The following is a 15,139-nucleotide window of genomic DNA, read 5'->3' as shown; positions in this document are numbered from 1 at the left end:
TTAGCTGAAATTGGGAAATCCGAATTGGTTTCCAAGGCATTCACAGCAGCATTCGGCACCACCCCTGCCATCAAAAACCAAAATTTCGCATCAAAACACACTCATCAAGAAAATCTGCAAAGAATGAATGGTGTTGGGTCACTCACCAAGGGAGGAGGGCTTGGCATGGCTGGCGAGAGATTGAGGGATATGCTAGGAGAAAGACAAGAAGGAGAAAGGTTGTTGGATTGAAGAAGCCACAGTTGAGAGAAGAATGTGACAGCCATATTCAAGAAATTTTTCTTCTCAAATACAAACACAAACACAGTTGAGAAATTGTTAATAACACGTTGTCATGCACACTCATTTTCGTAGCACAACCACCACCTTTAACGGGTGAGGGATTCTCTGCTGTGAGAGCAAGAAGAAAATCTAAAAGAATCAATCTCAGCCCATTTGATTTTTTTAGAGTTTTATAGAAGAAGAAAAGATTCGATCTCAAACATTATTGAATATTGTCTCCAGATTAAATGGGTGGAACCTAACTCTACAAGATTTTCAAAAAGGTTTGTTATGTTATGTTCACTTTCTTTATGACATACTATTGATGTTGATTGGAATTTAAAATTTAACCAACATTTATTAAATTGAATTGTTTAATTGATATATTTTGAATATGATGTTACTAAATTTATTACTAGTAATTGTTTAATTAAAATGTACATTTAATATGATTTTATTACACGGTAACCTGTAAAAAAAAAATCTTTCAAAGTATTTCGAATATGTGAGAATATAGTTAAATATCAAAATTAAACTCTAAATACTAAATGAAATGGATTTATAAGAAGTATGTTTATTTGAGGTTAAAATATTTATTAAAGGTATTCTTCTAAAAATTTCATGATGAAAAAAATCACATTTTATATATGAATATAGAACAAGAAAGAAATAATTAAAAAACTAATACAAAACAACCTATTTACATAAAAAAAATTGACTAATAAAAAGGGAATAGACTAAAAAATGTGCGAACTTTCAAATTTAAAACATTACGGTAAGACAACATTTCCACATATATTTATAACATCATGGTACAATTTTAATTTTTTTTTTTAAATTAACCATGCTATTTTTCAATCTTAAAGAAATTTAATATTTAATCATAGTACAAGAAAATCATAAATAAAAACTAATTTTAGAGAAAAAAATAATTAGTTACTATATTAACTAAATTAGATATAATTTTATAAATAAAAAAATTATAAATACAAAAACTAAATTAGATATAATTTTATAAATTAAAAAAATTATAAATACAAAATAATTATAGTAATCAAAATAATTAATTATTATATTAACTAATTAAATATTATTTTATAAATTAAAAAACTATTGGTAGATAAAATAATTTCTATTATTAATAAAAATTTATAAAGTAGATTCTATATTGGTATGAAGCCATTAGTTAGGATGTCAATTTAAAAACTACTTTATAAATTTTTATTAATAATAAAAATTAATTTAAATATTAATAATTTTTATTATCTTTAAAATAATATATAATTTAGTTAATACAAATTAATTAATTTTTATCTCTTAAATTTAGTTGTAATGATTTTCTTTCTTGTAGTTAAAAATCTCACAAAATTCACTTTCATAGAGTTATCAATGTCAAGGTTAAAATAATTACCATGCAATAGAATTAGATTTTTCAATGAGATTGTTATTTTCTATAAATAAAACTAAAATTATAAATTTTTCATTAAGAAAAATTAAATATGTTTTGATTTAATTTTATTATTTAAGGAATTTATGTTATGCGGATGAATCCTTAACAAATAACCAAAAGAAACTTATTAATGAATATTTTTAATCTTAATTAAAAGCAATTCATATGTTTTAATTAATACATGTTTTAAATTGTTTTCAGAAGAAACAAATAATTCTTTTTACTTTAAATATATTGATTGACATGGACATGAAATTTTTTAATATAAAATTACATGATAAATACTATTATAAATAAGACTATAAACATGAACAAGTAGTACTGAAGAATTTTCAGAGATAGCTATTTTCTATAAAGAAGAGTGTATACCATGTGATTTTTCAATGAGATCATTATCAATAAAATTAAAATTCAATATTTTTTTAAGGAAAAAATATATTATCTCAAGATGGAAAAGATTGAAGTATTAATATTTTAAAGTATTTTTAATTAAGAAATTTTATGAAACGTGAATAAAAAATATATGAATTACTTTGAAAATGAGAGAAGGGATCTTAATAATGAATACTGTATAACTTTAGTTAAAAATAGTTAATATATGTTTGAGTGCATGTTTTTAATTGCTAGAAAATAAGAAATAAATTGTTTGCTTTTAAAGGTATTGGTTAGCATGGTGAAAATGGAAGATTTAATGTAAATTTACATCATAAAACTGTATAAAAAAATTGTAAGATATTATAAAATATAGTAGAAATAAAGGTAAAATTAAAACTTAATATTTATATCAAAATATATATATATATATATATATATATATATATTTAAATAATTTTTCATTTTAAAATTATAATTGTGAAAGAATATATTACATATCGATGGATCTCACTCACTTTACAAATTTAGAAATGTGCAGTTGGTAAGTCTCTATATTATATCGGTTTCGGACCAGTTTTGAGTTATGGATGAGACCCATATTACATCGGTTATAGTCATTACTGGTGTAAAATGTGCATCTGAAGCTCATTTTTTTTTAGTGAATTGAACAAATTATGGTCATAATCGGGTGTAAAATGTGCCGGTTTTTATTATAAATTTAATAAAATATTCTTTTGCCCAAATTTATAAACCTGTAAATATAATAAAACCAAAATACCAGCCAAATTGATTTGTATATGTAGAGAAATATAAAGATTGATATTGAAACTAATCAAAATTATATAATTTACACCTAATGAAAATGTACATATATTAAAAAGTAACAAATCATTGCATGTTTTGATTCCTAACTTGTAGAAAGTACTTGGCCCATTCCATACGGATCTCTTCAAGATTTTTTGTGCTTAGTGGCTCAAAATCTTCAAAAAGTTAGGATTCAATGTCATCATCTTCAAAGTCCTCCACATCACAACTACCTTTGGTGCTAGCTCGACCACGAGCATAAATTACATCCACTAACAGAAAGATTCAGTGTCATCATCTTTAAAGTCTTCCACATCACAACTACTTTTAGTGCTAGCTCGACCACGAGCATAAATTACATCTACTAGTTCAACTGGATTATATCTTTGCTCGAATTTAGCTCTTAACGCATGAGTAACTTGTTCTTTTATGCTCTTAGTCAGCCAGCCTCTCTGTCAATTCTGCAACTAATTGATCCAAGTCTAAGATTTGTTGGATTACTCCCAAACTCATGAAACAAAAAATCAATTTTCTTCCATTGCGGTGAATCGGCAACATGTAATAACTAAATTAATAACTAAATCTGTAATGAAGTATACTTTTTATTAATGAAAAATGCATTAAAAGGAATATGAAATATGCATGGTTATCCAAAAAGAAACATTGTGCCTACCTACATACAAAACAAATAAAAAATGGTAAAATTGGAAAAATCACAATAGTGAGTTGACTTTCCATGAATTTTTCTTTAGAAGAAATGATAGTTATTGTTTATATGTATATCCTCACAAAAATATTTTTGTGCGTGTAAAATCATAAATTCAAATAAGTGATATACCATCAAATCCTTACTTGTAAACATTACATCTATAGAACAAATAGACCTACAATAGTATATGCGGGACAATGAGGAAAAAATCATATTTAATGAAATTTATTCTGATTGTTATATTTTTTAGTTTTGTTTCTACTAAGATATCTAATGTGTGTTTTTTAGGATTATGGAGAGTGGAAGTTGGTGTCTCCTAACTATACGAAATATTTATACAAATACATGAAAACATAAGTAGATTTCTCTGTTAACATTTTAAATAAAAATAACAAAATACATAATTTATCATATTCATTATAAAACTACCACCACAATCTTTTTAATTTATCTTTAATTTAACCAAGATTCAAATATAATCATATTCATATATGTCGATTTTGTAGATATTTTATTCAAAAAATAATCACCCTTAAGAAATAACTTCATTATACTTTAAATTTTTTTTTATTAAACAAGTAATTCAAAATGTATTTTTTTCTTTCTAAATTACATAATCAATAATAAATATTACACCCTTCTGAATTAGTCAATTTAGATTGTCAAATGTGACTACTCTCAAATCACAACCCATTTGAATTAGCTAATTTGAAAATATCTTTCATATTAACTTATTTAAAAGTATCAAATCAACTTTTAAATTAACTATTTTAAAAGTTATAAATCATTTTCTAAATTAGGTGATTCAGAAGTAGCTTACATACCAACCTATCTAGAATTGTCAACTTAACTTCTCCATTGTCTATTTTGAAAGTTATAAGTCACCTTTTATATTAAATAATTTAGAAGTAACTTACATATGAACTTCAAATTATACAATCCGAAATGATTCCAATATAATTTTTTTTCTAGATAATACAGTCCCAAATTTCCACTATTATAACTATGAATAATATTTTCCAAAATATAATTTTGATCTTCTAAAATAGTTTACCCATAACACATAATCTTAAAATTATATCTTGGATTATTTTATCCAGACGTATTTAAAAACTATACCTTTAAATTTATACTATTATAACTATGAATATTATTTTTTAAAATACAATTTTTATTTTCTAAAATATTTAATCTTATATGAAGACAAATTTAAAAAAGGACAATTTAGAAGCATCTTAAAATCAGTATCCAAAAAGAACATTTTTCTATGTTTCCAAACTACATTAAATACTTACAATAAATTGGACTTCAGCAACACCTTTTGCAGGGTTGCTGCACCAATTACCGTGAACCGACACCAAGGGTAAAAAAAGAATGTCCCCTTACAAATATAAAAGAGAAAGGAGTTAAAAGTGATTTTGTTTAAAAGAATGGGGGTGCAAGATGAAATTACGTGGGTGCAGGAAGTAGAGCCCACAGTAATGTGAGAAACGTGGTTTCAATCAATGATCATGTTTTAAACAAAAACCGTAATCAAACAAATTTTGGCATGTCGTTATTCATTTCATTTCATTCAATTAAGCGTGGTTTGCACTGTAATTGTAACCTTATTTTCTGGTTTCTGAACAACGTAAATTACAATTATAGTCCGTGTTTGGCTTTCTGCTCTGCTCTGTTCTCTTCTTCTGTTCTCTTCTTCCATTGTCTTCTCTCTTCTCTTCTCTCTTCTCTTCTGTCCCCGCCATGTTCTTCCAATCCCGATCCCTCCTCTTCCCGCTCCTCATATCTCTCTTCCTGTCTTCCGCATTCGCTTCGGAGTCAGATCACAAGGTAATCAATTCTTCAAACCCCCGTTTTTCCTTCTTTCCGATTCGATCTACTCTCTCTATGCTGCATTGGGATTTGGATCTGCCACCGTATCGCTTTTTAGCTCTTAGTACTACTCAATTTTATTCTTTTAGCTTCGGATTTTATAAGATTGCAATGGTTGGGTTTTCCGAGTGTTAGATCTCAACTGGGTTTTTGCTTGTGCTCACCTTGGTGTCTCTGCAATGTGGGTGTTTGCTGTTCAATATTTGGCCTTTTCTTTGCACAAAACGATTCATTTTGACTTCTTATTTCCCTTTCAGCTCTGTTGTTAGTTCATGATCCTGGATCATTTTTTTATTAAGGTTAAACTTTTTAATGCTCGGCTAGTTTTAGGGCTGGGATTGAGCTTGGGATTTGAAATTGGAACACCAAACTGTATTGTGTGTTTTGAGGTGGGGAAGAGCTTACATGGTGATGATTACTGGTTAGGCTTTGGTAGTTGTTGTTGTGTGCATCAATTGTCATTTGAAGACATAGAAGGATTCACCGGTGGATATGTGAAATGAGGGTGAACTGAAATTGGAAACAACAGAGAAGAATATACTTATTGATGCTTAGAGGTTTTCGCTTACACTCGTGGCGTCAACATGGAAGCTAGATTGGTTTTCTATTGCATTATTTGCTATCTGTCTGCAGTTTTTAGTATTGAGAAGATTTATGTGGAGCACTCTAACTCTATTTGTTTACCTTGTTTTTAGATTGAAAGTTTCTAGAACAGCGAGTTTAAGTTGTTAGTCATATCTGCTGTCTGTTGGGAATCTTCTTAGAATTGGAAAAAGATTCCATGGAAAAAAAATTGGTTTGTAAATAATTATCTACCTTGTAGGATTCTCTGGGCGTCTGGAGATTGTCAATCAAATTCTACCCTAACATAAGAAGTTTCTAATGGTGAACTAGTTTGATTTAGAATCCTTGAGTAATATTTAAGATCAGGGTATCGTCTCATGAGTTGTTTTTTTTATACTAACAAGTTTGTTATCTGGATCACTAAATAAAATTGGCTTCCAAGGCAAATATTTTGGATTTTCTTACATAAATTTGAGATTGAATTAGTGTGGTCACCCATTGCATGTTTGCTAGAATGTTTAAAATTTTGAGCCTTACATTTAGCTTTGCCAATGTATGGTGTCTTAGTATTTGTACCAGAAGACTGCCATAGATTATATTGTTGATTATTATCATAGATTGAACTGAACTCGAATAATAAATCATGTCAATAAGTTAGTATATGCTGTTTTTTTTTTTCTTTTTCTTTGCATAATAGTCAGTTTTATAACTCAATTCATGTAGTATCTTTGCTTCCTCTATGGACTTGGTTCTCTACTTGTCATTATCTAAATCAGCTGTAACTTTTATTGAGTTTGTATTCTATATCTGTTATTCCAGGATTTTTCCCACTGAGTTAGTGAAACAGATTAAATATGTAATTTTCATTTGTAGTACCAACTGGTGAACAGCTTCTGTTTTTAAAAGAATGTATTTTATTTTATTGCAGTATCACCGTGATGAACCAGTTACCCTTTGGGTGAACAAATTGGGTCCTTATAACAATCCACAAGAAACGTACAACTATTACAGCCTCCCATTTTGTCATCCATTGAGTAATGCTAGTGCTGGACACAAATGGGGTGGTCTTGGTGAGGTCCTGGGTGGCAATGAACTCATTGATAGCCAAATTGACATAAAGTTCCAAAGTATGAAGGCTTCTGTCGTACTATGTATTGCATAGAAGAGCTGTCAGTTAGTAAACTGACTTTAATGGTTTCTCTTGTTTTCAGAAAATGTGGATAAGACTGTTTTTTGCCGGATAGATCTCAGTGAAGCAAAGGTGAAACAGTTCAAGGATGCAATAGAGAATAATTACTGGTTTGAATTCTTCATGGGTATGTTTTGCTTTGTTTCTTTCACTTATAGAATGATTGCACATTCAAGAAATGTTGGAAGCTTGCAGAATTTTTTGTTTGGCCAATACAGTGACATGAAGGATAAAATAAACATGTGAAAATGTATAGAAGTAACTAGAGAACAGCTAAAAACTAAGAAACACACATCCCTAGACTTGGGGAAGAAGACACCCGGTTAACTAAAGAATTTAAACCAAAGAGGGTGAGCTAATCACACTTCCAATCAATGGAACACAGCCCCGTGTCAGTTATCTTTACTAATCTTCTGCACTATTTTGTAACTTTAGAATCATGAAACCTTCCAATCAACCCCATAGGAGACTGAGCAAACTAAAGTGGTTGTAAGAATCAGTTTTAAAGACATGCTGGAACAGGGGAGAGAAGTGATGTGATGACTGGAGGAGTCAACTATGCTTTGGCTCTTAGAGCTAGGCTGCAAGAGGAAGCTCGGCCCAGATCTGAGTTCGGCTGTCACTCTCATTCAACCATGCTTATAGCTTACAGCTATTTGATAATTGACAAGGATACCAATGTTTGTTAAAGCATTGTAATTTCATGGAACTTTGGATTGCACATGAACTTGTGCAATTTCTAGGAAATGTGAGAAGGCCTGTTCGATGCTACTAGATCAAGGGTGTGTTTGTTTTATGTGTTTCCCATGAGTCATTGGCGTTGAATGTGTTTCAATTGGTATTCAAATACACATTATGTTATTGGATGCGTGCATGTACTGTTTGAAAACTTGCAAAAGTGATTTTGACCCAATACTTGAGGCTTTGGATGGGATGATGTGGAATAGATTGCAATAGAACTGATAATATTTTATTTCTGTCTTTAGAATTTTAGAATGATAAGCTAATTATGGGCAGAATTGGTCTAGAATCATTCTGTTACAAATTAGGAGAAAAATAAGCAACAGAATAAATAAATATCAATTATAATAAACAGTCTGTGTCTTTATTCTGATTCAATGTAATCTGATATCCCAGAAAATATCTATCAAATAATCCCTCTTCCTTTTTGAGTGTCATTTGGAAAATGTGTTTCTGTTTATCTGTTATTTTCAGAGTTCAAGATATCATTAATTACTTGTCTGTCAAATATTTTCTTATTTTTACCCAGTATTTAATTAATTTACTCATGAATTTATTGTGAAGCTAAAATGAAAAGGGTAAAATAAGAAACCTCATAACTATTTCATTAGATCAAAAGATTTATTGTGTTCCTCGGTTTTATGTAAAAGTCTTGAAAAGACAGACGAAAAGGAATAGAGGGAGTAATTGCTCGTAGCTAAGGACACACCTATCAAGCTGAAGTATGGATATCTATCACGTGTAGCTTGCTTATTAGAAATTCAAAGTTGGGTTTAGGGTTTAGGGTTGAGGGTAATCTGCTACATGTTGTGAAGTTCGATCAAATGACATACGAATAGTCTCATTTTATTTTCTTAATGAAATCTTTATCAATTTGTAAATGTTTAGTCGTATAATGTTACACTTGATTGTGGACAAAGTTTATTGCAACCTTCTTGTATTGTAACCATATAATTTCATTGGTAGGTTGATAGACACCCTTAATTCATCAAGCCCAGCCCCCCTGCCATACCATGTTACACTTGTGTAGGGGCTCTATATTCTTTGCTTCAGCTACTCCAAGCAACCTCATTCCGTTTTTTGCATCTCCATCTAAATAGGTTATTCCCATGCAAAGGGGCAGTATCCTAATGTTGATATTCTGTCAGTTACAAAACCTACATGATCAGCATCTGTGTGAGCTTAAATAGATATTCATCCTTGTATTAGACAAATAAATCAGTTTTGCTACTAGTCTGATAAGAAGTATCCACAGGATTGCCCATGCCATCTTTGTGCTTTTTATTAGGGTCGATGGATATGTTGGCTGGTCTGCAACCACTCATGCTAATTTTCTGAGAGAACAATTCTTTTTCTTGACCTAGCAACTCCCATACACTGGAACTATTTTAAGGAACTCAACTAATTTATCTCAAATTCTGCATAAAGCATATTCTTCAATCCATTTATCTCTCTGGTAGATCATCTCCAATAAGAATGACATTGTCGTAAATGGTCAATATAAACGACCCTTACTTTAGTTTAACTCCCCGCCCACAAACAGTGTGATCTTTTTCATATAACAGTAAATATCTCAAACCAAGTTTGTTACTCCATATGAATAGACTTCTTCAACTTGCACAATTTTGCATGAGACTTCTGTTCAAACCAGGTACAATGTCCATACTTCATAAGTCTACATGTACCTCCTCCTCCAAATCTCTATTAAGGAGTGCATTCTTTGTACCTGCTGCAAAGGCTAATCAAAACTTGCAGCTAGGGAAAGAAGTACCTTGTTGAACTTTGCTACTGATGCCAATGTCTCTTAAGTAGTCAATACCATAGGCTTGAGCTACAATTGGTATCTAACCAAGCTTTGTACCTTTCAAGGGTGCCATTTGAATTGCATTTTATTTTGAACACCCATTTTCACCACAACTGTTTTATTTCCCTTTAGCCGTTCCACCTCTTCTAATGTCCAGTTCTTTTACAGAGCTTTCACCTCTTCCAAAATAGCCTCCTTGCACTTGGGAAGAGCATCCTTTATATTATGGTTAGATTATGTAGGATGTTGTTAGTATAGGGTGTGCAGGCTCTTATTCTGAGTCTTGTATATTGTATTGTATCTATTCATTTATGTTGGTTAGTCATAGGTTTCTATTATAGTTCAGTTACAACAGAATCCCTCCAGTTCTGTGAAATCCAAGAAGCATTAATAATCTCCCAACACTACAGTTGTGAAGTAAAGACACAAACAATTTGGTGAAAGAATTTCATATGACATAGCTTTAGAAAGTGGGTATTTTGTGACCTCACTCCTTTTCAAATAGAATTAGGGAAATCAAAATCTTCTAGTTAGTTCATGAGATCTAAGTTGCAATTTTTTTTTACTCGGAAATAGAAATGCAATTTGAGTGAGTTGGTTATATAGTTTCAGAAATAGTATTACCTTGTGGATCTTTGGACTCATGGCAATGCGAGATGGACTTTAGATGAATGAAATGAAAAATACATTCATCAGATAAACAAAAAAAATTATGAGAAAGTGGACTTTAAGTCTAACTCAACCTCACAAAATCAGCTTGTAAGGTGAGGGTTGCACCCACTTATATACAATAATTTTGGCCATACCGTCAATGTCGATCTCTAACTGACCCACTTATGTCAAGGATTAGACATCTCGAGCGTGGGACTACATATTTGTGTGTGGTCTGATAATGGCTCAATAGTGTGACATTATAGACCTAACAAGCCTTCCTAGGATAGCCTTTGATACCTTCTTAGAAAGTTAGTTTTACACTTAACTCAACCCTACAAAACCAACTTATAAGGTGAAGTTTGCACCCACTTTTATATATACTTTGGCCTCTAGTAGATGTGGGATTCCCATCACCGTCTCAGGATGAGGACTGGACACCTCAAGTGTGAGAATAAATATTTATGGGTGATCCAGTAGTGATCTGATAGCAAGTGACACATCAGGCCCAACAAACTTCGCTAGAATATACTTTGATACCATTTTAGAAAGTCAGACTTACAAAAATGGCTTGTAGGCGAGGTTTTCACCCAATTATATATTATAATTTTGTCATATCTTTAGTCAATATGAGATCTACAACATACCTTCCCATGTCGAGGAGTGAACATCTCTAGCATGAGATTACATATTTGTGAGTGGTCCGATAGAACCTGACACAATGATCCCAACAAACCTTGTCAGGATCTGCTGCCATACAATTTTAGAAAGACAGTTTTAGGCTTAAGTCAACTTTACAAAAGTGAATTATAAGGTGAGGTTTGCAAGTATTTATATATTATGATTTTGTAATATCTATAATCAATATGGGATCTCCAATAGGAGTAATGATTTTCAGCATTTGGCAGAGTGCAAACATACGCTGTTATTAGTTTTTTTGAATTTGAGGCACTGTTGTTTTCACTATTATTTTCAATAACTAAAATACAATTAGTTCTTTAATCTAGTTAGGTTGATGAATAATCTGGTCGTTCAAAAAACTGTGTAGAATCTTAATTTGTGCTTCCCCTGAAGACGAAAATTGCAAAAGAAAAAAGTTTACTCAAAAGGTGACATCAATAGTGACAAAATATTTTTGGCAAGCTGGATCAAAGAACTTGTATTGTTTTTTGAATGGGGTGTTAGAATATATGGAAGTGTCCAAAATATCTTGTTCTCATTCTATATAAAAAATATTAGAAATACTATATTATATATTATGACATATTATTGTGTTTTGAATATATATGACATATCTATATATAATAATAATAATATATGCAAATATATTATATAAATTATATACTAACAAAAGGGTTGTATTATCATTTACACAAATATTTTATATCATTTTCTAATTCACCTGGTAGTATTGGGTAGCATCTAAAACTTATTTTGTCTTATCCTATCGTATTCTTGTATTTTGTCCTGATTACCAAACTAGTTTTTTGCAAGCATTTTAGAATACTTGGACTGTTAATTTCCATATTATATTCACCACCAGTACAACTGAAAGTATGAAATTAAGGATTCTGTGAAGTAATTTCTTTAGTAATTTTCAATATCTTAGTGTTGAATAATTATCAATATTGTTCTGTCTTGATTGTCATAATGTTGTTAGGATTTGTTCTGAAGGCTTCTCCTTTTTGTATGTTTAATTTAATAATTGTTGAATTCTCTCCCCTGAATAACTTACTAGCATCTTTTGTTTCTTATTTCTTCTGGTCTGCCCGGTGACCCACAAAAACACAAATTCAGATGATCTACCTTTGTGGGGTATGTCCAGAACTGCCTCTTCTCCTTTTTCTTTACTTGATAGGATTTTGTATTTCACTTGTTGATCATTTATCTAAGACACTTTTTTCATTTTAAGGATATGTTGGCGAGCTACATCCTGATAAGAATGGTGATGGCAAACATGTCCTTTACACCCACAAAAACATTAATGTTAAATACAACAATGATCAGGTCAGAAGTTATTTAAATATCTTATGCTATCTTAAACAGGTTATGGATCCTTGAAGTTTCATATTAACGTCTGCTTCCTTGTAGATTATTCACGTCAATCTCACTCAGGATATCCCAAAGCCTTTGGAAGTAGGAAAACATTTGGACATGACATATTCTGTGAAATGGGATTCTACCAATGTCACTTTTGGGCACCGCTTTGATGTCTACCTGGACCATCCTTTCTTTGAACATCAGGTACAACTATGTTTTTAAAATTGAAATGGGGTTGCTTATGGTTTGGTGAATTGCTATGCATTCATGCATGTCGATCATACGTTAGCTGTTACTAAGAATTTTTCCTTCTTTTTCCCTAGATTCATTGGTTCTCCATTTTTAACTCTTTCATGATGGTTATCTTCCTTACTGGATTGGTGTCAATGATATTGATGCGAACTCTGAGAAATGACTATGCAAAATATGCTCGGGAAGATGATGATTTGGAAACCCTGGTGTGGTTCTAAGACTTTTGTCTTTAATTATTTGTGAAATAAGAATCCTTTCTTTCCATAAAAGCTATCGTGGTTGTAATTGTTGAATGTTTGGTCATTTCTTCCATGATTACAGGAGAGAGATGTTAGTGAAGAATCTGGCTGGAAACTTGTGCATGGTGATGTTTTTCGGCCTCCTCGCTACTTAGTTATTCTTTCAGCTGTTGTTGGCACAGGTGCTCAGCTAGCATTGCTGGTTCTTCTTGTCGTCTTGTTGGCTATTATTGGGATGTTGTATGTTGGGTATGTGCATAACCTTCAACTGACTGAAACATAAGTCTGAATAATGAATTCAATGGTATTCTAGTTTGTGTATATTCAATAAGTATGTGGTAGTGGTTGCATATATAATAACTATTTCTACTTCATACTAGTTGGAACACTTTGCTGTTTGTTCCTTGCACTTTATTGGTTGTCATGTAAGTTTCCTTCTTTGCTTGTCAGGCGAGGAGCAATAGTCACTACCTTCATTGTGTGTTATGCTCTTACATCTTTTATTTCTGGTTATGTGAGTGGGGGAATGTACTCAAGAAATGGCGGTAAGAACCTTCTTTAATTTTCTGTATGTTTGGGTGGCTCTCAGATTTCTCCGTTTGGGTTTGAATGATTTTGTAATTATTTTTGTTTGTTTGTTAGGTAAAAACTGGATTAAATCCATGATCCTTACAGCTTCTCTGTTCCCATTCATGTGCTTTGGAATTGGATTTATCTTAAACACCATTGCTATATTCTATGGGTCTCTAGCAGCAATTCCCTTTGGCACAATAGTGGTTGTATTTGTCATTTGGGCTTTCATCTCTTTCCCTCTAGCACTTCTTGGCACAGTTGTTGGAAGAAACTGGAGTGGTGCTCTGAATAATCCCTGTCGTGTAAAGACTATTCCTCGTCCCATTCCTGAAAAGAAGTGGTACCTCACACCCTCTGTGGTTTCTCTGATGGGAGGACTGCTACCCTTTGGAAGCATTTTTATTGAAATGTATTTTGTATTCACTTCTTTCTGGAATTACAAGGTGAATCAAGCCACTACTAGACCTGTTTCAGTGATAAAGTTTCTTTTTTACTTATTGGTTTAGAATCAGATAACAAAGTTATTCATGCGTCATCAGAGCAAAGCATATGAAAGAAAATAATGGTTGAAACGGGTCTCTTTTAAAGTAAAATATGTGGAACACCCTCACATTGGCTTATATATTTTTTCCTCCTCTGTGGTATGCAGGTGTACTACGTGTATGGCTTTATGCTGCTAGTCTTTCTAATTCTTATCATCGTTACAGTTTGTGTGACAATTGTGGGGACATACTTTTTGTTAAATGCTGAGAACTACCACTGGCAATGGACTTCTTTCTTTTCAGCTGCCTCAACATCTGTTTATGTGTATTTGTACTCAATATACTACTACTATATGAAGACGAAGATGTCAGGCTTCTTCCAGACCAGCTTCTATTTTGGTTACACTCTGATGTTTTCTCTTGGACTAGGAATTCTATGCGGTAGGTCTTCAGTTTGATTTAGTTTTTCACCCTGTTTATATGTGATGGGATATCCCATTGTCTGCTGAATAAACCCCATTTCTTCCTCTTTTCTTGCATAGATCCATGTATACTTTTATCCTGAATTGCTTTATAATTTTTCTTTTAATGCACAGGAGCTGTGGGTTTTCTTGGTTCAAATTTATTTGTCAGGAGGATCTACAGAAATATCAAGTGCGATTAAGGTATTCTGGGTCAGACCTGAGCACTTCCATAGGCTTATTTCTGAAGACAATAAATTTTTGGAGGAAGTCTCTGGTAATGTGTGGGGAACCTAACAATGTTTACTGGTAGAATCACAATGAGGGTGTATTCTTTTCTATATTGGGGAAACCCTGAGATTTTTTTCCCCGGCTGTAATTGATTGTCTTTAAAATTTAGATAATTAGTACAATATCCAACTCTAGTGATTACTGTTTCATCCCCTTATAAAGTAGGGACCCATTGAATGACTGATTTCTAATTCCCCAACATGGTTTCAATTCAACTATTCGACATATGTAAAGAGGGGATGAAGTCTTGGAAATGAATTTTGGTGCGTCTGAATTTTGTATGAAAGATCTGCCTCCTTCACATCCATTTTAAATGTTAATGTTTGTATTATCTTTATTTTCCTTTTGTTTTGTTTTCTGTCTGTGTAAATATTTTTCAAT

The 15,139-nt window shown here is 31.6% G+C and overlaps 1 protein-coding gene across 2 annotated transcripts; it reads left to right on the top strand.

Annotated features, from left to right (window-relative positions):
• Positions 1–3,426: 3,426 nt before the first annotated feature.
• Positions 3,427–15,095, top strand: LOC137812247 (transmembrane 9 superfamily member 1-like). Of its 2 annotated transcripts, XM_068614170.1 has the most exons (13): positions 3,427–3,431; positions 5,316–5,429; positions 6,964–7,162; positions 7,247–7,351; positions 12,218–12,235; positions 12,333–12,427; positions 12,512–12,664; positions 12,784–12,918; positions 13,034–13,200; positions 13,402–13,496; positions 13,594–13,967; positions 14,174–14,447; positions 14,603–15,095. In XM_068614170.1, the coding sequence occupies exons 2-13, from the start codon at positions 5,343–5,345 to the stop codon at positions 14,668–14,670; spliced, it is 1,770 nt and encodes a 589-aa protein (XP_068470271.1). In that variant the 5' UTR covers positions 3,427–3,431; positions 5,316–5,342; the 3' UTR covers positions 14,671–15,095. The 2 variants fall into 2 exon arrangements, with proteins under 2 accessions (XP_068470271.1, XP_068470270.1); XM_068614169.1 differs by lacking the exon at positions 3,427–3,431 and having other exon boundaries at positions 5,144–5,429.
• The last annotated feature ends 44 nt before the right edge of the window (positions 15,096–15,139 follow it).

The sequence above is a fragment of the Phaseolus vulgaris genome, chromosome 2 (assembly GCF_000499845.2).
Source record: "Phaseolus vulgaris cultivar G19833 chromosome 2, P. vulgaris v2.0, whole genome shotgun sequence".
Taxonomy (NCBI): Eukaryota; Viridiplantae; Streptophyta; class Magnoliopsida; order Fabales; family Fabaceae; genus Phaseolus; species Phaseolus vulgaris.
The sequence above is the reverse complement of the archived record's forward strand: the minus strand, read 5'-3'. Positions and strand labels throughout refer to the sequence as shown.

What these genes read in the sequence shown, in the direction of transcription:
- LOC137812247 (XM_068614170.1), top strand. Translation starts at nt 5,343, where the DNA reads ATGTTCTTCCAATCCCGATCCCTCCTCTTCCCGCTCCTCATATCTCTC. An exon ending in CTTCGGAGTCAGATCACAAG is followed by an intron (nt 5,430 to 6,963) that starts GTAATCAATTCT and finishes ATTTTATTGCAG; the next exon opens with TATCACCGTGATGAACCAGT. An exon ending in CTTCTTTCTGGAATTACAAG is followed by an intron (nt 13,968 to 14,173) that starts GTGAATCAAGCC and finishes TGTGGTATGCAG; the next exon opens with GTGTACTACGTGTATGGCTT.